At 30.2% G+C, this 23,879-nt stretch overlaps 2 protein-coding genes across 5 annotated transcripts; both read left to right on the top strand.

Moving 5' to 3' along the window:
* The first annotated feature begins 1,986 nt into the window (after positions 1-1,986).
* LOC145755455 (uncharacterized) lies at positions 1,987-3,750 on the top strand. Its single transcript, XM_082571727.1, has 7 exons — positions 1,987-2,179; positions 2,308-2,441; positions 2,503-2,604; positions 2,676-2,883; positions 2,978-3,159; positions 3,249-3,413; positions 3,526-3,750. The coding sequence occupies exons 1-7, from the start codon at positions 1,987-1,989 to the stop codon at positions 3,748-3,750; spliced, it is 1,209 nt and encodes a 402-aa protein (XP_082427853.1).
* Positions 3,751-5,160: 1,410 nt separating this feature from the next.
* Positions 5,161-23,625, top strand: LOC145743400 (cGMP-inhibited 3',5'-cyclic phosphodiesterase 3A-like). 4 transcript variants are annotated; one of them, XM_082561360.1, is made up of 20 exons: positions 5,161-5,931; positions 6,098-6,207; positions 7,210-7,271; positions 8,155-8,286; positions 9,502-9,633; positions 15,404-15,538; positions 15,908-16,015; positions 16,266-16,411; positions 17,013-17,110; positions 17,527-17,571; positions 17,830-17,996; positions 18,441-18,668; positions 18,927-19,038; positions 19,146-19,256; positions 20,048-20,226; positions 20,467-20,734; positions 21,124-21,263; positions 21,595-21,760; positions 22,258-22,411; positions 22,769-23,625. In XM_082561360.1, exons 1-20 carry the CDS (start codon positions 5,219-5,221, stop codon positions 23,022-23,024), a joined length of 3,462 nt encoding a protein of 1,153 aa, XP_082417486.1. In that variant the 5' UTR covers positions 5,161-5,218; the 3' UTR covers positions 23,025-23,625. The 4 variants fall into 4 exon arrangements, with proteins under 4 accessions (XP_082417486.1, XP_082417478.1, XP_082417495.1 ...); XM_082561352.1 differs by having other exon boundaries at positions 18,438-18,668; positions 22,769-23,624; XM_082561369.1 differs by lacking the exon at positions 17,527-17,571 and having other exon boundaries at positions 18,438-18,668; positions 22,769-23,624.
* Positions 23,626-23,879: the final 254 nt, after the last annotated feature.

Below are 23,879 nucleotides of genomic sequence, written 5' to 3'. Positions count from 1 at the left end.
TTAAATCGTTTAACATCTGTAAAATAGCAATAAAAAGTTTTACTCTATTGAAGGGAATTTAAGCTTGCTTGATTTTCGTGACGCCCTTCGTTTTGAAGTAAACCAACGCTGCAATCGAACCTTTTCTAAGCCAAACAAAGTTGCCAGACTTTCCATGTCCTTAAAAATAATTCATAAGCCATGTTAAAGTAACAAAACAGTATTAAAAAAAATAGTTAGTTTAGCCAACCTGTCTTTTGGGATGGTTATTGAGTGAATAAATTTCGAGGAGACAGTTCTTCTGTTTTACAGGCATGTCGATAATTTTAACAATTTCTGACGCTGTGGTCTTATTGTATAGGCAACTATACTTCTCTAACCCCATCTTGTAAAGAATGCAAATTATCACGTCGCCAACTTTGGTTAGTGTTGATCCATTCAACTGATAAATAAATCAAGGTTGGTGCGTGCAGCGACCACTAGAATATATAAAATTAAGTAACATAGTTCTTTTTTAAAACGCCGATGATACAAAATGCTAGTGCAACCCTTGTGCAATAGCTATCAACACGTAAATTGCAATTTATATTTATACGGGTGCAATCGTAATTTTTTATATGTATCTTCATTCTCGATGTAGAAAATACAACTTCGCGGCCTTAACATAGGGTAAACTTTTGCTACCATGACCGGGTCTCAAGTGGCTTTATGTACTTTTGGATATTATTAAGCAAATTGCTAATTCACCTGCCGATTAATTTTGAGCTCGGCAGGGGTTCGTACCGTATAGCAAATTATTTAAAGTTACTACGACATAAAAGCAGTTAGAATTGAACCACTGACCTCATGCTATAAGATCAAGTGTTCTAAATAAATTACAACGCTGTCTGCACTAATCTAACCAGAATCGCTTGATTTTTCAACATAACTGTTTAAAATAAAAACATACCATTCTTCGTTCAAATTGGGAAAATAAATTTATTGTAATTTTCTTCTCATACTTGTTTATATTCTCAATAAACAGTTTTTGTGAAATACCTAGTATAATGTTAATATTGTTATTTTTTTAACGCGTAGTTAAATTTTATAATGATGTATAATAGTATAAATATATACTAAATAATATTTTTTTTCTTAGAGTAAACCTGCATTTTTTCGATAAAATCTAACGAAAATCCTTAGTTTGTCGTAATCCATAATTTTGATACAGTTTAACTAAAGTTTGGTAAGAAACAAAAATAATTTTTAAAAAGAGATTAAATAAATTGCGAATGTTGTGCTTTGTTTTTCACATTGCAGGGTTAAAAATTAAACATCTATTTAATAAACTTAATAAGTGGATAAAAATAGCATTGCTGTGGCATGGAGCCACGTTTTATATGTGTTTTTACTATGATTAAACTTAAATTAACAATTTTATGATTTTAATTTTTTTGTGTAATATCAAAATGTTCCATTTCCCACCCTGATTATTAGTTCACTTATCTTCAAAGCGTGACGGAACTGTGCCAAAATATCCTTATACAGAATTACAATTGTATTCTAATAGTGAAATTAAAATACATTTTTAATATATTAAGGGCAAAAAACATTAGGTATAACCCCTTTTACCATCTTAATTGTGTTAAAGGGCACACAGAATGGTGTGTAGGTAAAATATAATATAAAATGTAGGTGTTGCGCAGTTAATGTTTATCGTACTTTCGCTAAATAAAGAGGACAACGGAAGCTCGTTCGTAAAATGTAAAACACAAAATACACATAACATGATTCAGAATCGGCATTTCGTAATTTCTAGGCTTGCTTTGTTAAAAATACGTTTATTTTTCTGGGCTTGTTTATATAAAAATAAGGTTTTTATTGTTTATTATGATTTGGATCATAACCAGTATTTAGAGATAATAAAAGAAGCGTTTTCTGTTCTCGAAATCGTATTTTACGTTGGACGCAAGCAGCTTCTCTTAACTTCAACTTTGCTTTCATTCTAGATAGGCAGCTTTGCTTAAAATGGTTGAAATCCGAAACTCTTCGAAGTGTGATATCATAAGATATGTTGGCAGTAGTCTAATACTCGGGTTTTCGATTTTTATTACTTCCTATGCAATTTTTCACGGCATCACAAATTTTTGGAAAAATGTGCCCGGAGCGGTCGCATTTACCCTTTATGTTGTTTGCATGATTCTTCTCGGAATAGTAGAGGGTAAACAATTTAGTCTTTGCTGGAATTAAATATTTAAACTACGTCTAACATTATAAGCCTTAAAATATATATTCTATTAATATTGTTCGTCAATTATTTTTGTGTTTATCTATACAACTTGTTTAAAGGCTTGCAGATCTCTTTAGTGGAACTCAAGCGCCAGCACCCCGATTCTTACAAGCACTCCCACGAGAGAGCTTACTTTCTCGGTCAGCAAGCTAATCGAGGCGACAACGTTGAAAGATTTTTAATGGGGAGGCAGGTACATAACAATGTCATTGTTTTGTAATTATGACGGTTATACCACGTGTGTTCTTATCCAGGTTGTTGTGGTGTTAATCGTATTCTTTATTGCCAAGTTGACCACAATCTCTTTAAAAAATCCTTCTACTGATTTTGTTTTTCCTATTCCACGTGGACTTTACGTAAGTTTCTTAATTTTAACGTTTTTTTACTACCAATACTATGAAACATATAACAATGCTTACATTGACAGGCAAGTTTATTTGAGACGGGGTTTCTTACATGTATTATGGTTGTCATTATGGCTCAATTGATGCCTCAAATTGTCGCAGCTAAATTTCCTGTTCATTTCCTGAACTTTAGAATTATGTATTTCGCATACTATACATGTACGTTTATTGAAACTACGGGTCTTACCCATGCGTGTTGGTTGCTATCTCACTTGCTGGGGAAAATAACTGGTAAATCGTGTGGTTTATTGTACAGCAACGCTACTGTACAGTTTATTTAAACATAAAAAAGACTACAAAAGTTAGTCTTTGTTATTATTTGTAGGAATGAAGGACGAAGACTCTTTGTTTCAAAAAAACGATCACGCTTACCTCAAAACACCTTCTTCAACCCGAAGTATGCCCAATGAATATTCTATCATGAACACGATAACGGAGCAAGCCAATGGAAAAATTAAAGGCGAGGTTTCGTTGTTCCAGGTGGAAAGCCTCTTGGATCAATCAAAAGTAAATTATTTGTTTTATCACGTTTAAAGAATTTTAAATATATTGAAATACTGTCAAACAGTTTTTCAAAAAACACTTGTTATATATAGAACATAAACACCGACACTATAGACGACTCAATTTTGGGAAAATTGAACAACTTGGTAAAGACACTTGACAGCGAAGTAGGTGCTGATAAACAGGCAATTATTCGTTACTACTTGGACAGCCACCCAGAAAGATTCCACACTTTTCCCAGTGTCATTGGAAACAAGGTATTTGATGTTAAACTTTTATTATATTATTTAAATTTCAGACTTTATTATTATTAACGAAAACAGAGCTATTTTTTCAGAAATTGTTACTTAAAAAGATTTTGTTGTATAGGTATATCCACCCCCACAAGAGGTCGCTGATCATTTTGAATCGATTGGTGAGAAAATTCCGGGGTTTTTGCGAGACATATCTGACCCGGGCCATATTCCTCCTCACATTGTTGCATGCGAATTACTTATTTATATTGCCGAGCTTGAAAGCACAATTAAAGATTTAAAAACAGATCACCCAACAGACGAAGATGAAAAGTGTACTGCCGTAGCGGTGAAAATTTAAATTTGTCATAAAAGTAATAAAATAATTATTGGCCATGTTTTGCTAAAAGTCAACTACATATTTAATTTATATATATCATATTTTTATTTTTAGGTGGTTATTTTTTGTCAATTTATTGTCGTTTTGGTTTTAATTTATTTTATCTGTGTGTTGATGATATCATAAATATTAATGTAGGTTTTAGATATTGTATAACTTTTAATCGGAAATACACGACAAATTAATAATTTTACTTATTTATATTTTATTAAAACTAAAACAATATTTATTTTACGTTAGAATAAAAATAAAGGATTAAATACTTTTCGCCAAGGTTTAATTGGGGATAAAAAAACATCTTATTGTAAAATCGATTACATTTTTTCAAAGAAAAATTCAATATGCATAACGGAGCTAAAGAGTTGTCTTACTATTATGTAATTCAGGTTAAAACCCTAATCTCTGTTGGCCTGAATGCGTTTTTAGATAACTTTCATAGTTACAATTTGGATTAATACGATCAGCTGATAATCAGTTTCAAACGTTTATCACAGGTTAAATATTTTAGTACTCAGGTTTTATTGACACATAAATAAATGCTAGCGTAACCCAATTTACAGAATTGCAATGTGAAAAACTTTTGAAATAACTGTTGCTTAGATATATCTGCTTATTGAAACTATTAAATGCCTACCTTTAGACATTACTCAGCGTAAACTAAGGAATAAACAAACTTATTTGCATTTGCCAAATTTATCCTTTCGGCTTGTTTAAACTAAAGATCATAAATTTTGTTTTATAGACAAAGAGAAGTATGGTGTGTTAAGCAGTAAAGACAGAGTTAGTTACCGAGTAAATAAAACTGACTTTTAAGTTATGGCTGTTTAAGAGTATTGTAAGTTAATATATCTTGGTAATGTGAAATATGTTTATAATTAGCATAATAATGGTAGGGGTTAACATCAAACCATTTCATAAGGACCATGTAACTGTACAACAATTGATTAAAATAGCATTTTAAAAATAATAGCTGGAATATTTGAGTTTTGTTTAAGGATTTATTGCATTAAGTAAAAACATTTGTCATAAACTCATATGTCTGTAAATAATTATTTGAGAACATTTGTTATCTAATTATCCCATCTATTATGTTTGAAAATTGATTAAATAATAAAGATTATCAAATGTGATGTTTGTAATAAATAATTTTAACCCATCATGACATGACTAAGTGTTTCTAGTAAGATTAAATTGTTAAATAAATGACTATTTCATTAACAAATTGAGATTCTTAAAATTTTGTGCAAATTAATCAACACAGCACTTTTTATTTTCTTAAATGTTTATAAAAAAGATGTTCTATTTGTTAAAAATTAAAAATTTGCTTTAAAAAATAAGTACCTAAAACTGTTGTGTGTTTTTACAGGGTATTTAAAGCAATTGTTTGCTGATAAAAATTTAACTTTCTAAAATGGAGTGATGTTCTAAAATGTTTGAAATTGGCTTCGAGGAAATAGAAAAATGGAGCTTCGATATATTATCTTTTCTAGGTGGTTTCTGCATGATTGCCAACATTACCTTTATGATGTGCAACTTAATAACAAAGCTGTTTGATTACGATAATGCAATTGAACCCATAAAGACATTTAACAAGCAGTACAACAGAAATGTTAAATTTTCCAATATCAAATCGACATCTATAAAAAATACTTTAGGTAATTTAGACAAGTTGTGCAAGCACTGTAATTTAAAGCTTGAAGCTAACAAACTAATATCAAGCGAAAACATCAAGGGCAAAACTGAAAGCAAACCTTGGGGTTTTATCAACATTTTGTTTGTTTGTTCATCACTTGAGACTATTTGTGTTTTATCGTGTGGATTTTTATTAAATGAAACAGAAAGGGAATTAAGCAAGGATAGTTTTTTTTGTAACAAGTCTTTATCTGCAAAGGATTGTACTTATTTTTCCACTATAGCAATTTTTAAAGCGAAAAACACGGTTTCTTCTATATTGACGTTGGCGCTGTGCTTGGCAAGCGGACTCTCAGTTGTTTATTTATTAACCAAGCACTGTTTTCAACAGTGGTATAACTGTCTAGCCTCTACGTTCCTGATTATTACTTCACTTTCTGTATCAAGGTGTTTTGGTTTCTTTTTGTTTCCTTTTGTAATCAGACAGAATACCAGCTTTATACTTCAAAGGTATTTTTTAATCCTTTTTTAATTAGTTTTCAGGCTTTGGGTTAAGTTTTTTATTTTTTTTAGTAAAAATTTAACAAGGTAATTTGTCATCATTTTTTTTATTTTTCTAGAAATAAAGGATTTATAAATAATTTTAATAGTTTATATAATATTTTGTTTGTTACAGGATATTTTGGATCTGGGGTGTATTTGTTTCTATGTCCTGTGGAATATTTTTTAAAATACAAAAAGAGGAAAGAAAAAAACAAACTGTTATGTTAAATCAAAAAGTTAAAGGTAGGCTGTGTTTTAAAAATTTGCTAAATGTGGATGGTTTAAAGATAAGCAATATAAAATTTAAAATCTATACAAACTCGAATTTGCTCTTAAATAATTAGATTTAAAAGTTATTTGTTACTTAACATATTTGATTAAGTTGGATATTATACCCAAATTAAAAAAAAACATTATCTAGCTTTAAACATTCTAATGTATCTGCTGCCATCATAGGATTAAAGTGCTAAGAAATTTATTCTGAAAAATTTATTTAAAGATTTTGTCTATTAATAATATAAATATTGTTTATATATATCTAAAAAGTTTTTTAATTTAATAATAAATTAAACACATTTAATAAATAATATCAGTGTGTGTTTCTAAATTAATCAGAATTTAGATTAAAGTCAAAATATTCATCAAAAACAATTCAGTAGTAACTTTTGTTCTGTAGAATGCATACAGTCAGTCACAATTATAACCTGGTTTTAAAACAATTGCACATAAATACGACTTTATGAATGTGAGAAAATTTCACAGCATAATTCATGACCCCCATACATTACATTGCCGGGCTCCTGTTGCTATAAATCATTTCCTGTATTGGTAAGCAGGAAATCAAAACTGTCACTTTTACACACTGGCCAGGTTACGGGCTTACCAAGCAAATATGTAACACACCCTTTGCATAATTTTTTTTATATTGTAAAGGTTTTGTAGTTGTTAAGACTAAATTTAAGGTTTTGCGTGTAATTTTTTATTTATTAAATATATACTTAGATATTTAAAATTGTTTTAGGGTGTTCATATAAATTTATTACAAATATATATACCCAAAACACACATTTTTTAAATAAATTGCTTGTTAAACTATATACATTTTTAAGGTTCAATTTACAATTGAGCAGTTTTTATGTTACAACTTGACCTTAAAATATTTATTTCAAAGAAATTCAATATTTTATGTAGCATTTGTTTTGATTGTAGCCTTTTAATTTTTTAAACAAGCTTTAACTTTTTTAGACGTTAACGAAAATTCTTCAATTCAAAATGAAGAAACAGAATATTCAAGAAAAAACAGCAGGGTAATTCACATTAGTTGTTATGCATTTATTACTGGGATAATTATAAACATAACCATATAATATTATATTTTGTTTTTGCCTACTTACCTAAAAAACACTAAGAAAGTAAGTGTTTATTTAAACGCAACTACTCTTCTTAAATTACCCATAAAAGTTTTTTAGGTGATTAAGTAGCTTACATGTACACAGATTTACCCATCTGTCTAAGTCCACAAAACCATTATTCGCTTTAAATTAAACAGACTTTTGGCGATAAAATAATTCAACTTTTAAACATTTTGTTGAAGTCATGACATGAAAAATTGCTGATAGGTACAAATCTATCATCACTGGAAAAATTAAATATTTCAAATAGAAATAGATTTTATAATAAAATGCCTTGGTGAATAGTATTTACGTAAGGCAGTCGTTTTTTTTCAAGTGTGAAATTGTTTTAAGTCGCTTGCGTCATCGTTTGGTCGTAATTTAAAGTATATGGTCACCTTGGGAAAACAGTGTAAATGCTAAATAATCAAACATATCTTAAGGTGGGTAAAGCAAACAAAATAATGTATTTGCCCATGTTTAGCTACTGTGTTTGTGGAGAGAGTAATGTACGTTTAATGGCCACTTTGTAGATCTCAAGTGTCCCAAAATGTCGTTGCTTTTAACTAAACATTCCAAGTTGCATTGCAATACTGTCTTGCAATTGATCAGTTAATCAAAATATTAGAGCACACTTATCATAAGACAACAAGATAGCCAAAATAGTTTTTTATATAAGGGGCCCAATTACACTTAAATTTATTTAAAAAAATTAAGAGCACTAAGCACATAATACATAATACATGTGCAATAAAATTAGTATTGATTTTCCATTAAACTCTAAAACATGTCGTTTTAGGGGCCGCTTTCTTCACAACGTAATATGCCAATGATATTCCCATATGATGCATTTATCCCCTGTGTTGTCCTAACCAAACAACAAATTCCCTGCCCATATAAACATCATAATAACATCGGCACCTTATCAAAGGTAAATATGTATTTAAATATTTTTAATTTATTTCTATGAATAAATGTTATTGTTGGTATAACTGGGTCAGTAATGCTATTTTAAATAAAAAACCTTTTTTTAGACATGGTATTGTTGGCTTAACTTTTTCCAATTTTTTAAATAAATTTGCACCCCAAATACGATGTGTTTTAAAAAGAAATAAAATTTTGTGGACATGGGTTTTGTAAAACTTTGAATTTAGATATCTTTTTTAAAGTTTTTTCTCATTTTATAGTTTTATATATACATTTGTGGTCTTATGTGGTTTTGTTAAAAAAGATTGTTTCTATATAGTTCTATATAAAAACAAATTAATTGTTTTTCTCATTTCGTAGTAAATGTGAAAAAGTCATTTATTAGAATTAATTAATTTTGCTATAAAAATGTTTGATTTTAAATATGTCGACCCATGCCGTGTTGTATTTAATCTTTGATCGCAGCTACAAGAATTTAAAAAGTTATACGCGTGGTTGTTATGTCATTGTTATTATTTATTTTTGTCATTTGAAATGTCGTAATCTGATGGTAAGCATGAGCTCGTATGAGTGTATCCCGTATACATTTGTTTTTCGTGTGAATGAAGAATGAATGATCAACTTCCTTTTCAGTTTGATTCACGATTGCTAAATCCATTCACTTTGTCGCTGACATTGCGCAGTTTGCACTCGCTAAATTCTTCTAATTTAAGCGACAAACTTTGGCATTAAAGTTTTTATTTCTAGTTAGTAAGGAGACACGAATTCTAAGAATAAGACCTGTGGTATTTTTTGTTAACTTTTAAATAAATCTGTTAAGTAAATCTCGAAAGTTAGTGCCAAATATTTATATAGATTATATATAAAACTTGCTATTTTTTTAGAACGTTAGCGTTTACCCCAGAAATGTAACAGTAATTACTGTTTATTGAAAAAGTTGCTAATAGTTTTAAATAGATTTGCCGTGCACAGTTACGATAACATTAATATATCAACAGGATATTACTGCAAAGCTGCAAACCGCATTTTATTATTATTAAATGTAAATTAAAAGGTATATGTTAATAACTGTGATGTAACTACTGTCATACGCGCAATATTATTATTTAAATGTTGTAAATTTCTTTTCAATATCAAGGAGTTAACTAGGGCTAAATATAGGCGTGGATAAAATTATTTCCTGAATATTTAAATTAACGGGGAATAAAATTCGTTTTAGCCTCGTCGAACCCACCGTCGCGCATCACTGGATGTCATCAAGGAGCGCATGAAGGGCTCCACCAAGTGGTCAAATATGATCGAACACCGTCGTACCTCTCTTCCATCCATTTTAGCAAGTTCGAAACGAAAGGTATTAATCATTTACATATGGTGTGATTATTTGTTGTTGTAAAATTTTAATTAATTCAGGTATATGTTGTTTTAATAGGTGTTGTATTTATTTATATCTGTAGTGTGTTTTTTGTATATATATATATATATATAGTTTAAGCTTATAAATAGTATGCTTAGAATAGAAATGATTTAGATTACAATATGTGTTGGGATCGAATTATTAGTATCAGGGATAAATAACAATATATGATTTATGCATACATTTCATATTTATTTTAATATTAACCCCAAATGTTTTTTATTATGTTTATTTTAAGGTTATTTATTTTAACCCATTTAGATACAAGTCTTTTTTCTCCGTTTATTTAAGCTTATCTGTTATGTGAATTGCGGTCTAAAATGTTGTTGTGACGATAATTATGCCAGAAATTAGCGGCTCGATATCGCAATTTAACGACGTACTTTGTGGTTCTTTTAATTCCAGCAATGCTGTAAAATGCAAGACCACAAAATATGCAAAAAAATAACTCAAAATGGCAATTGAGTTATAGGATAAAATAATTTATTTTTAACTTTTGAATTTGAATCCAAACTTTTTTCATAATGAAATTAAATTTGAAGTTTTAAAACCCATAAAATTAATCGAACACAGTGATTTGACGGTTCCTACAAGCTATTGATTTTTTTCTACGCGATTTTCATATAAAATATTTATATTCTTCATCGTTAGTTAACGTTGCTCGGAGATTAGATTTTTAATTTGATGTCACCCAAGTCGCGTTTAATGGCACGTAACACGCGCACAATTTGTGCGGATTTATTACGAGGCGCATTTTTAGCACTAGCGGTTTTTGTAACCTGTGCTGATGCGATAAAATCTGATCGGTTATCTGGCGGACAAAAAAAGAAATGTACATTTCGTACGACCCGAGAATTAGTTTTAATTACGGTGGCAACCTTTGTGCTGAACTTTTTCATTGGATGTTGTCGACAATTCCCGGAGTTCGAATTCTGTCTTTTGTGACGTCATTTAGTCACGATTATGCACCATCTTAATTAAGGCGATTGTGGATTTTTTTGCTGTTTGAGCGTTGTTTATAGTGAGGCCGCAGTTGATGGTCGCCCCGGGCAAATGTTGTGGCAAGTTGAGAATATTTTATAGGGCAAATATGTGCGAACCTTCTTTCCGCTTTTCTCTCGCTAAATCGACAAGCAAGCGGGTCGACGTAACGAGCGATTAATTACGTAGAAAAGTCCTGCCGAGGTGAAGCCTACTTTTTGTGTGCTATGTTATGCGGACGTGATCAGTATTAGCAGGATATATTCTTAAGTCGCACAGGTTTTAATGAGACAGTTCGTTTCTGCGACTTCTGAACCACTTTAAAAATATGACGGAGAAAAATCGAAGTTCGACCAGATTGAGATCGGTAAGTGCGAAAATCTTTGATCTCATTTTAAGGTCCGTGTTAAGGCTGTGCTCGTTCGTTATCTGGACCTCATTTGCTGGAAATATTAGCGATTTACAGATGCAAATCTACGGCGGTTATAATTGGGTCGGTAGATAGGTTTGATTGCTGTAAAAGGGAAGCCATGTTTGAATCTTGCCTTGTCTTGACTGATAATCAAGTTTTCGATTTCTTTGAATGGATATTTTCGTGTTGTTAAACTTGAGAAACGGTTTTGGTGGGCTTCGTAAGATTTATCAGATTGTTTATATGGTCATTTGAGTTTCAAATAAATTCTTCATTTTAAAATTTAAAAAAATTTAATTTAAAAAAAAATTCTAAGCCCGGATTTAAAAGATTGACAAATTTTTTTTTACTATTTTTTGCTTACCCGATGTTTATTATTAATATAATATCTGTATATATAAAATATAACAGTTTTACAATTTTTATTTTATTTTTTTACTAGGTTTATATTGGATCGTAGTAAAGTATTGTGTAATAGTTATGGTGACGATGTAGTTTAAAATGTTTACAAAGTGGTGTTAAAGTTTTCGGTCGTCGACATTTGCTCTACGCAAATCTTTGTTTTATGCTTTCTATACACTTTATTTATTTTGTCTTATTTATGACATGTACGTTGATTAAAATTACGCACAGATGATTCGTGCGAAAGTTTGAAAGTGTTGCCTTGCGTCAATGTTTAGACATCTGTGTGTAGCCGTATGTACCTTTCGAATTCCGGCATGTGTAAGTTTGCTTTTCATTATCTCGGACCCTATCTTTTGTACGGGCAAGTTTTCGCGTAACCGTATAACATTGACGCTTATGACCGTGCAGTTTTTAAAAATTGAAAGGGTTAAGAATATTGGATTTACTTGCGTCAGGAAATGTTGGCTTGGTTGGGAGTAAAATTTTATTACTCTACCACACGCAGAGATAGAAGCGTATGTGCTGGTGTACTTTGAAACACACGTTAAATCAAAGTGCACAAGACTAGGGTTAGTACCAGAAATTTTTTAGTCAAAAAGTGTTTGGAATTGTTATGATTGGATTCAACATAAAAAAGGTTGGGAGTTTTATTATAAAATGTATTGGATTATCTATGAAGCCAGGTGGGAATTTACTGCAAATGTAAATCGTGCAGTCATTTTACATGCATTTACTTTAAAGTGTATTGTTTATGCCTAAACGAATATTATTGAATTAGTTTGAATTTAAATCGACATAAAGGACACTTTAGTAATTTATTCGTTGTGATTAAAGTGTCAGACTTCGCAACTTTTACTCAGGAAGTTCGTAGTAATTAATGGTTTGGTACTCGGCTCATGCGACTGTAATTGTCCGCCTAATTAAGTCGTTTTCTCGCAATGTGCGATGCATCATCGATAAGTTCGTACATACGAATTACCTTTAATCGCATTTTGTTTTTTTTTTCACGTGGGGAATCCGGGTAGATTTAATTGCCCGTGATTCACAATACGACTTAGCGGGGTTTGTTGTATTGGCAATGCGACCATTTTACGTTCCCACTAAATTGCTTCTATTCGCGTCAGAACGTACATGGGAGTTTTTAGTTCCCCGTCCTAGCCTGTTATCAACGTGGATAATTGTCGCGCGCACTCTCTGATTATTGCGCTGCACCGTTCCATTAAGACAATCTTTTTCAACACTTGTGCTTCATTCTCACCTTTTCCAGTCTTAATTTCGTTCTAATTGTCGGCCTGATGCGCTCCGCATTCTTTGTGCCTTTCCTCTTGTGACGTCACGTCAAGCTTAATCTTTTGCCAGAAGTTGTGTTAAGTAATTGCCGCAGGTGTTTACTCGCCAGGCTCGCTTCGAAGCTCGCATAAAGTTCTTACGAGGGAAACCTTCGATCGCCCTGAACTGCTGACCTTGGAATATCTTTGCAGATTTCCGACGAATTTTGCTTTTTAATGCCTGAAATCCGTGATCTACCATTAAGTTCATAAGCGAAGTCACGTGCGTTCGATTGAATCGCGTGCTTTTCGAGTTTTATATTAATGTTGTCAATTGATTAAAGTGGTAAACAATGCTGTGCGAGCGCGCGTGCGTGAGAAGTTATTATGTCACGTTTATGTTTTGTTGTTTATGGTCCGCCTTCACCGCGACCCGAATTCCTTGCAGAGCTCGGCCAAGAAAAATCGCTGATAATCTGGCAAAAAACTAAGCGCGTTCGCGGAATAGCGCAATCAAAACATCGACTGTGGCATCAAGAAATTTCTATGACAAGTCAACTTCCTGTAGCCGACGTGTTTATGTCATAGTTTAGCACCATATCCATATATTATATAAAAGTGTATCTTAAATGCTTTTCCCCTACTCATGCGTACTTGTTTGATAAAACCACTTGCTTTCAATTTTTTGTTTACTATTCGGTTTTAATGTTTATTTTTGTTTTGGGTTGGCCGGTTGGTATTCATTATCAGTACTTTATTTGTGTATATTCGATGGGAGAAGCGACATTTTGCACAGCGTTTTAACCAATTTTAAAGCACAAGAAATATTAATTACTTTTTCTTGAAATTTACGAGTCATATTTATTTTCGCTTTCGTTTATAATGGGATTGTAATAAGAAAGTCGTCATTTTTTTCACTGAGAGAGACACGCACAATCGCATTTCTTTCTTTCCATTGACGGCCAAAATCGTTTTGTGAATTGCGGTAGAAATTACAATGAGCTAAGTCAATAAAAACGTAATCATGATTTTAAAGATTTTTCTTTTAGTTTAAGGTCTAGATAAACTGCTTTAAATTTTACTAATAAAACGACTCGTTAAAACGGCTGGCGTACTAGCCTAACATCGTAATTATACAGTCGTTTAAATTTATCATATACCACTGGGTTGTAACTACTACCCTACACAAGTAAAGGAATAATGTGTTATTGGTATAAGGCCCATGTTTGCAATTAGAAAACCGCGCGCTCCACAAAAACAGTTTAATTACTGTTTTTGTTAAATCTACATATTACGTTGGTGTAGTTTCTGAAGCTCAAAATGTCTGTTGCCTTGTAAGCACAGCAATAACGCCTGGGTTTTCGCAGAAACCTCATATGATTGATATGCTGTAGTGGGACATTAGTTATCTTGCGTAGCCAGCAACAATGAACTTTCGTGAATGCCGAAGTACTTAATTATGGTCGCCTTTAAAAGCCAGGACACGATTTAGCCTGCCGTAAAATATAGGTCGAGCAACAAAATGTTGCGGGGTGACAGGCACCGCTTTAAATTTGCAACGTACTAGCACAGGTCAAGTTTTGTAATGTACAGCGTGAACGCCAGCATGTTAAAAGCTTTTCAAATTATTGAGAAATATTAATTTTGTGCAAGAGGCTTAGCTCAAGTTTTGAGGTCGAATTATACGTGACCAACGTTTTATTTATTTTTTTTATTAAAAATTTTGCTCTGTGCAGTGCAAAATCTCACTACACGTTTTAAAACAACAGTTATGTAACCGAGGGTTTAATAAGAAACTCTATTGTCATTGTGTTTTTACACTTGTGGTCCATCTATTCCTATAGCGCCGAATTTCTCAGTATATTTGACCAAATACCGTTTCGTGAATTGCTTCACTGCGTATGTTGTCTTTTGCGATTTGAGTAATTTAAACTGGTTTGTATGTCGCGTATGACGTCACACCGCGGCTTGTTTTGGAGAAATTAAAATTACACATTAGACGCACGATTTTACTATGTTATGAGAGAAAAAGAGCAAGCTGCGTTTGTTTTTAGCTGAAATTTTAAAAGCACAGCCGTGTAAGAAAAATCTACAAAATTACAATATTATATTAACTTAATGTTGATATACTTTATTTTCGCATTGGCACTATTTAATCTTCGTAGATGCTAGGCCACCGTTAAGTTATGGTATCTAAGCTACTACAGTCTTTACGTAGATTGACTTTAGATAAAAGCTACGTGTAAATACAGGCTTAAAACTGAAAAGCAAAATTATTAACCACAGACCGCTTATTTGTATTTGTTAAATCCACTTTCAAAAAGTGACATTTTAAAAATCTTTTTAATGATTGAATGATTGATGAAGCGGGCATGATATATTGTGTTGTTTTGTTTGTTGTAGTTCTTAGATTACTGCTTTAAAATTTGCCTGAAATTAATCCGTTAAATTTGACTGAATATGGACTATTGGCGTGTAAAATGTAACAAAGACTTTATAGGAGTAAAAAATTTATACCTTAACTAAACCAAAAAAATAATTTAACACTAGAATATAGACAGTGCATTTATATAACTTATATTTATCTTCCTTCTTTTTTAACATTTATTTATATTTTTTTGCTACTTTTTTAAAATTTTAGGCGGTTATGTCATCAGTATTAGTGGATACAACAACACTAGTTGAAGTGCACACAACCATCGAAGACTTTGCTAAAAATCATCAAGATGTTGATGAATTTGTTAAAAAATTGCAAGGATTACTGAAACCATACAAGGTAAAATCTAAGTGTTTTTTTTGGTAAAATTGACCTTAGCTTAAGGTCTTAAAGACTGTGAAAAAGAGCTTTTGCATTGAGTGATAATGAATTTTTAAAATGTCATTTTAAATCTTTTAAAAATTCTTTTGTTTTAAAATTAAAAATATGTCATATTTTTTTACAGAATTAATTTACAGTCAAAATAATTGTTTTAATAAATCAAATAAAAATTTTTAGTGTCAAAATTTTGTATTAGTTAAGCTTTTTACTTCTTTTAAATAAGAATTTGCCTGTATTCTCGTTCTTAAAATCAACATATTTTGTGACTAGAAACTTACATTCAAAGTGATGTTTAGATGTAAATAAACATAACATTAATGCTTATAGGTTGATCATGTTAAGCCCAGGCAAGTAGTTTGGCTTCATGATAACAACACAGATGGATCAGACGATGAAACAATTTGTCTCAGTCCTCGTCATTCTGTTGTTAACAAGGTAAGTTTTTTTTCGGTTTTATTGTATTGCGGCAAAGGTAAATCTTGTTTTAATATTAAAATGGGGACAAAGAATCTTTATTTTCGGGAAAAACTATGTTTTAAAATTTATTTTTTCTTTTTATTTGTAAAAAAAAATTGCTAATTTTAGGAAGCAGTATTACCCACTGCAATTTTTCATTGGTGAAAATATTTTTTTTCAGTCAGTTTTTGTATTACAATTTTTTTATAATGCAATTGTTTTTATGCAGAGAAATGCAGGTCGGCGTAACGACTGGATTGGAGGCCAACGAGATTTATTTTCCACAACCACAACAGCCACAGGTCTTCCAACAGAAGAACCTGCTCCAGGAAAACCAAGAAGAATTCCAATGATCTCAAAAGAAAAAACACCACAGTAAGTTTTATTACAAAATTATATAGACTATATATTTAGATAGCAGGCACTTATTTAGGATAATAGCCTATTGAAATTTTGTTACAATTTGATAGATGCTAAATTAATTTTGGTTTCTTTTTTTTAAACCTGCTTTGCTATTTTTATAAATGTACGAAAATACCTGTTATTTATAGAAACTTATTATATATTTAACTATTTAAAGCAACATGATATCAATACTAAATGATTAACATTGAATGTTGATTGTGGGAAATATTTATTTATAAACATTTTTACCTAATTTAGTAGCAACACTTTTTAATTAACTTGGTATAAATATTTATAATTACAGAACTAGGAAAAGTTATAAATTTTTTTTTGAGAAACTGATATTTTTTTTTATGTTTAAATATAAAATTTTTAACTATTAGTATTATTAGGGGAGTATTTATAGGCTTTATGATGGGGACACAATTTAAGTTTTGTTTTATTTTGTTAAGGGATTAGTTTTTTCGATTATTAGATTTATTTTATTTTTTGCTGTTTTTCTAGGTTGCTGTTTATTGTTTAAAAAATAATTCTTATTAAATCAATTTTTTAAAACTTATCTTAACTGTAGGGGCACACCAATAGATTCAAGATGTAACAGCCCCCTATGTGAGTCACCTTCATTTAACCCAGGTCGAAGAAGTACTTACCCCAATTTACCCAGCACAGGTATTAGCTTGTTCACTCATTTTTTTTTCATTAAAAAAGATTTAAATTATGTTCAATTTATGCTTAACCTGTTGGTGTTTTTATAATTTTCTATTGAGATATTATTTTTAACAAACTATGACGTTATTTTCCTGTAGTTACCAAGATTATTTTTACTATTGATGATTTATAATTATTTTTGGTTTTGTTATTAGGTTTTTATTTAAATGGATTTTTAGTTTCACTTTGATGAACTTACCGCTTTAGTAATAACAATTTTGCTTTTAACACATCACGCTTAAAACTTTACCAAGTCACAGAGTTTTAAATTTGTAATTATTTGATAAGTTCACTTAAATTGGGCCAAAAAATTTGCCTTTAATTTTTTTGCTTGGGTGCTTTGCATGGTGGTACATTAAAACAACTTCTTTGTTAAGGTTCATTCTTTTCTGCTGGGATATCACCATCATGCGTTCATAAAAGTAAGGCTTTATTCTTTAATGCAATTAACAAATGCAAAATAATTATACAGCTTTTTGGTTTAAGTGATTTTTTAGTTTTTTATCTCTATCCTTATTAATTTTAATTAGGTTTTTGTTTTTCATTTTTAGTTGTCAACTTCTGAGTAATGATTTATTTTAGAAGAGTTTTATTATAGTTAAATAAAATTCTAGGAATAAATATTGTTACAAATAGAATTATTTCAGAAACTTACAAATCTTTGTTTTTAATTAATTTAGTTTCGAGTATTTCATCTGACTACGAGAGTTGTGACAATGATGACTCCACTGCCACAAGCCACCATGTCAGGTCAAGATCTGTTAACGAAGCACCAGGAGAAGAAGATATTTGTCACAACAGCTACAATGAAAAACTAAATAAAACTACAGATACAAATGAAAAAGTGGTAAATATAAATGATAATTTTTTTTTTATTGTAAAATTAATTTTAAATGTCAAGTTTTGACAAAAAATCTTGGCTTTTAAATATTTTGGTGTTGTTTAACAATGCTTGTAATTTTGGTTATAAAGTTATTAAAAAGGTCTAAAATAAATAGTTTTTTTTTTTATTTTAAAGTCAGGTAAGCTGTTTAATATTCTAGAGTATAAATTAATTTAAAAATTATATTTGTTTTATTAAAAAGTTATTTCATCAGATAGTATTAATATTCTTGCCTAATCTGTAAAATCCTATTTTCAAAAATTAAGTAAGGTTAATAAAAAGTGGATTTACCTTCCACTTTTGGATTTACCTTCCAAGAATGTTATCTATATTATAAAATTAACCAACTTAAAGTTGTAAAAATGTTACAAAATTTAAATAATAATAAAGATGTATTTTTTAAAGAAGTATTATCCTTCTCCTGTTCGTACTCATGTTTCTCCCCCCTCCGATGAACTCACAATTCCGGAGGTTGACGAAAACCTCTTTCGAGCTTCTTCCTGGTGCGAAGCTGATCTTCCTGATGAGGGAAATGAGTTATTTCAGGATTATCAAGATAAACTACTTGAGACCGTTCAAAATTGGAATTTTCAGATTTTTGAACTGGCTGAAAAAACAAATAACGTTTTAAGTCAGGTAATAAAACTTAAATTTTTTTAAGGAAAACATAAAAGTTAAATAAAAATGACCACTTTTTAATCTAAAGTGTATTAAATAATTTAAGGATACATTGTTGAAGTATATACTTAATAAGAGTAAGATTTTACTGATTAGTTTATATACTTTAGGATAACACTTAAAGTACAGTAATTAATAAATTTATAGGTTTTATAATATATATTTTTTAAACTTTTTAAAGACATTTTAACTTTTACCAAGAATTATATTTTGTAGATGGCTTTTAAATTATTTCAAGACACTGGTTTATTTGAAACTTTTAACATTCCCAAACAAGAATTTGTAAATTACATGAGAGCCCTCGAATGTGGATATCGTCAAATACCATGTAAGTTAAATTAAGCGTTTAATTATCGGGCGGGTCCCTTGTCAGGAATTCACATTAGTTCGGGCTCAATTAAATAAGTCATATAAACAATATTTCTGTCATTTCAGATCACAATAGAATTCATGCAGCTGATGTGTTACACGGATGCTGGTATCTTTCAACACAACAAATTGCTGGATTTCAAGGATATTCGCCCATTTTCAGCTCAGATTCATCAGGTACTTCATTCTTTAATTTATATTTTATAATGCATACTAATTTAATAAGCTTTGCAAACAACCTTTATAAATAGTAAACAATTTGTAGCATTTTGTAAAAAAAACACAAATAAATTTACTTTTTTATATTGGCCTATAAAGAAATTTGGTTAACTGTATGTTTTTGTCAAAACCTTTGCACTTTTAAAATGAAAAAACACAGTATTGTGATTGTTTTTTTAAATTCTTAATTTTTATGAATATTTTTTGTTACTTAAGGGTGTGGGCTGTCAAACATATACTTAATAAGTTTAATGTTTTATTTATTTACTTTGCATCAAAACTAAGTTTGTTGGTAAGGGTGTGTTTATGTTTACTGGAGTCTATGAGACTCTTTGACTGTTATTTGCTTTGACCCAAATCTTCAAAGCAAGTATATATATTTTGTAAAACTTTTCAAAACAAGTCAAAACTGCATTGCAAATTAAAAAAAAAATTGTGATGTTTAAAAAATTGTATGTCAACATCAAAATTTGATAACGGATTGAATATTTATTAAAGTTTTTTATTTTTACTTTTATTTGCTTTGACTTAAATTTTTAAAGCAAGAACTTATATTTAAATTTTATGGACAAGTCAAAATTGCATTGCAAATAAAAAAGAAACATACACCAAAACTAAAATCTAAACTTGTACTAAACATTTGTTTAGGCTGTTTAGTTTATTTTTTAAAATTTTCTCAAAATTTTAAATTCCAGTTGTAGTTTTAAAGTTTTGTATAATAAGTCCAATTTTGTTTACATTTTATTTAGATTCCGACAGCGGGACTGGAGTGTCACAAACCAGACAGGTGAGCAACATTGGACACGGTTCACTTGCTCAAGCCATTCCAGCCCTTGAGTTAATGTCACTGTACTTAGCTGCAGCCACACACGATTATGATCACCCGGGTAGGACAAATGCTTTCCTTGTGGAAACAAGACATCCATTGGTAAGTTTTAGTCTCTATGAAATGTTTGTTGCTAAGGGTTTTAAAGAAAACTAATTTTTTTACCTAAACTTTTTAAAAGTTTGTCTTCTTTTAATTTATTTAGCCCGGTGTTTTTTATGCTATAAACTAATATTAGATAAAATAAAGAGAATCTAATTTGTTTATTTTGGGGGAAAAACCAAATGAACATCACACATGCGTTAGAAAATAAGTTTAAATTGTTTTTATTTAAACTTGCAGGCAATATTATACAACGATCGATCCGTCTTGGAAAATCATCATGCATCAGCATCTTGGGAACTCCTCTACTCTGAAAAAAGATTCGACTTTCTTCGAAACCTAGACACAGCTGATTGGAAGCGCTTACGATTTCTCATCGTCGAAGCAATTCTTGCAACTGACTTAAAAAAACACTTTGAGATATTATCGCAGTTTAATGAAAAGTCGAAACAAAGATTAAGATCAACATCAAGCGATGATGGAGATGCATCTTTACCTGCTAAACAAGGTTAATAAATGCAATTTTGTTTTAAATGGTTTTGTAGTTTTTTAAAGGGTAGAAATTGGTCGTTAAACAAAGAAGGGCTAATATATCCAATAATTTTTAGGAATTTATTTTTGTTTTACTTTTTTATTTCATTTTAAATGTTATTAATATTTAATTTATAGGTTTTAAAATTATAAAACTGTTATTTGTGGTGTGTAGGTTAAATATCAAATATTAAGTGCAAGTTATATTATGACAATTAAAATACAGCCCATAAGGCAGAAAATCCATTAAAATATACAACATTGCCTAATAGAATTTCTGTATTAAAATTTATTTTTATACAATGTATTAAAATATATTTTCATTACTACTTTAAATCATCGCATAATATACTTTTATTATTTTAGGTATAAATTGGTCAGCAGATGAAGATAGGTTACTTGTTTGCCAAATGGTAATTAAGTTATCAGATATAGGAGGCCCTGCAAAGTTAAGGCCACTTCATATTACCTGGACTAAAGCTATTTGTGAAGAATTTTTTATACAGGTAATTTATAAACTATACAAGATACTTTATAAAAATACTACTTTTTATATTGAATGATTGCTTATGGTTTTGTAATGATTGTTTAAATAAAGGGATAGTTCGTATACCAATTCTTTAACTCTTATTATTATTATTTATTGCTAGGTTTTACTAACTTTTTGTTATCGCCTTTTAATTTTTGGGGTTTAAAATCATCATTATAAATTTTTTATTGACCGTTTAAATTTGTTAATTACAAAATTATAATGGTGAAATGACAAATTATTAGCTTAATCAAATTATTTCTTATAAAACAATAGCTAAAAAAATAAAGCAATCTGTTTTAACATAGGGAGATGAGGAACGAGAACTAGGTTCTACAGTTTCCCCTTTTATGGACCGTAACAAACCTCAGGTAGCTGAACTACAGCGCACTTTTATCAATAATTTGATTAAACCCATTGTTACTTCAATGCACAAAACCGGAATACTGGCCGGCGAAATGACAGATCCACAAGGTATTTTTGTAGTCAAGAATTTTATTCAGTTTTGCGATAAAAAAATTGGATCCAATTTACAGGTTTAAAATGTAATTATAGTAAATAGAAGCTGTTAATATTTCCAATGCAGAAAAAAGTTTAGTCATTTGTGAAAAACACTTGTTTCCTTTTAAACTTTTTTAAAATTAATAATGATGTAATGATACAGTAATTCATGAAGAATGATGTGACTCATTATGGGTGTGACTTGATTTTGTGTGCATGGTAATTTGTTAAAAAAAAAACTATTTTAATTATGGTTGATAATTAGTAGGTTGCCATTTATAATACTTAAACAGCTTTTTTAAAACAAATTATTACCCATTTATTTTTAATTGATATTATTTTTAGGAAAAAGCTTGTGTCTAATTGTATTTTTTAGTTTAACATTTTGCAAAAAACAACCAGATAAAACACCCAATAAATTATGATTTTTTTTAACAATTAAAAAACATTGCATATTTAATTTTGTGCAGAAGAATGTGTAGAATCGACCTCAAAAAGTTTATTACTTGAACAACTAAAAGACAACCTCAACTTTTGGAAAGTAAAACCTAAAGTCAGTGGTCAAGAAGAAATGAATGAAGCCTTTAAACAGGCCATTCCTGTAAATTTAAATTCAAATAAAGGGTAAGCAAACCAATAAAATAGTTTAAATACTTTATTAATATTTTTAGGTATTTATTTATCCCTGATGTAAGAACTCTGGCCTTGAGAGGTTTTATATCCCTGGCCCAGTCTTAAGTTATTTGGTCTAGTTTTGGATATTATTAATCTGGTTTAATTACAATTTCAAAAATAAATATTAGTGTGAAGCTTTTGAGACACAAATTGACAAATTGTGTCACTTTGATTGACTTTGGCACAGACAATAACAAATTGTTGTGGTAAAAACTACGTTAGTGTTTTAAATAGGAAGGAAGTTAAGACTAACTGTCATTTAAATCAATTGCTCAAAAACTTTAATGAAATTGATTTTATGTTTAGCTACGCTACGACTAATTCCAGTGGTTTGCATCAACCTATACCCAAAAATACCCACCAGACCTCAATTAATATCATTTCTTACGGCGCTCACAAGTTAGCCGATCAGAACGATGACGTATTTCGTATTTCGAAAAACGAGCGGCAAAAAATCGGAACAAACGAGAACGCTTTGCTGGCCGGGAAGCAAAAAACGAAAGATCGCGCCGACGTAAAACAAAACAGTTTGCGAGTTCCTTCTAAACATACACACTCCTAAAGCACTGCCTGCTTGCCAGTTATTATCTCTATGACGTCATCGAATCACGCGTGTAATGCAATAGTCGCGGCGTCGACAATTGTTACTTTTGTTGTTGTTGTTGTTGTTGTTTTTGACCAAATCTTTTACCTATTACGGGGAGTGAAGGAGTATGGGTCTCGTTTAAAGTGCGGAGCTTTTCTCATTTTGTCATTCGATGCTCGTTTTTTACACGATTTTGCACAAGCGATATCTTCGACAATTTTTCGATAACCAGATCTCAATGCGCACGATTTTGTTTTAAACTTGCTGTTCTTTTTTTTCTTCGCATCTAAATAGCGATGTAGTCAAAGCGATGTAGTTAAAGATGTTTTTATTACCAGCGTAATTCTAATTAATGCGCCATGTAAATTTCTATTTGACATCGAATTCGTTTTTCCTTCTTTTCCCTTTTTTTAATTTGTAAATAAGTGTTTATCTTCAAGAATAATGAATTAACCATTCTCGTATTGTGATGCTTTATAATTAATTAATTGATTAATCAAAACATCACAACAAGATAGCTCTCTTTTTATATTCTTATTATAATAAACGTAAATAATGTTGAAATATGAGTTATGGCTTAAAAGTTGCTGAAAGGTCAAGTAAACTTTCATAAAAAATATTTCCTTTACGCATCTTAATCTTATTAACGGGTAGGTTATTACATTACAAGCAATTTACCCGGCATACATTAAGAATTTTAAAGCAGTCTCCATTTAAAATTGATTAGCGAAAGAATCTAAATATAGAGCTTTTTTTAAACTGATAAGGTAAAAGAATTACGGTCATATTATTAGGTGTTTAAGCCACCCCTAAGTCCGTTAACTGAAACAG

Source organism: Corella eumyota, chromosome 1, assembly GCF_963082875.1.
Source record: "Corella eumyota chromosome 1, kaCorEumy4.1, whole genome shotgun sequence".
Lineage (NCBI taxonomy): Eukaryota > Metazoa > Chordata > Ascidiacea > Phlebobranchia > Corellidae > Corella > Corella eumyota.
The sequence above is the reverse complement of the archived record's forward strand: the minus strand, read 5'-3'. Positions and strand labels throughout refer to the sequence as shown.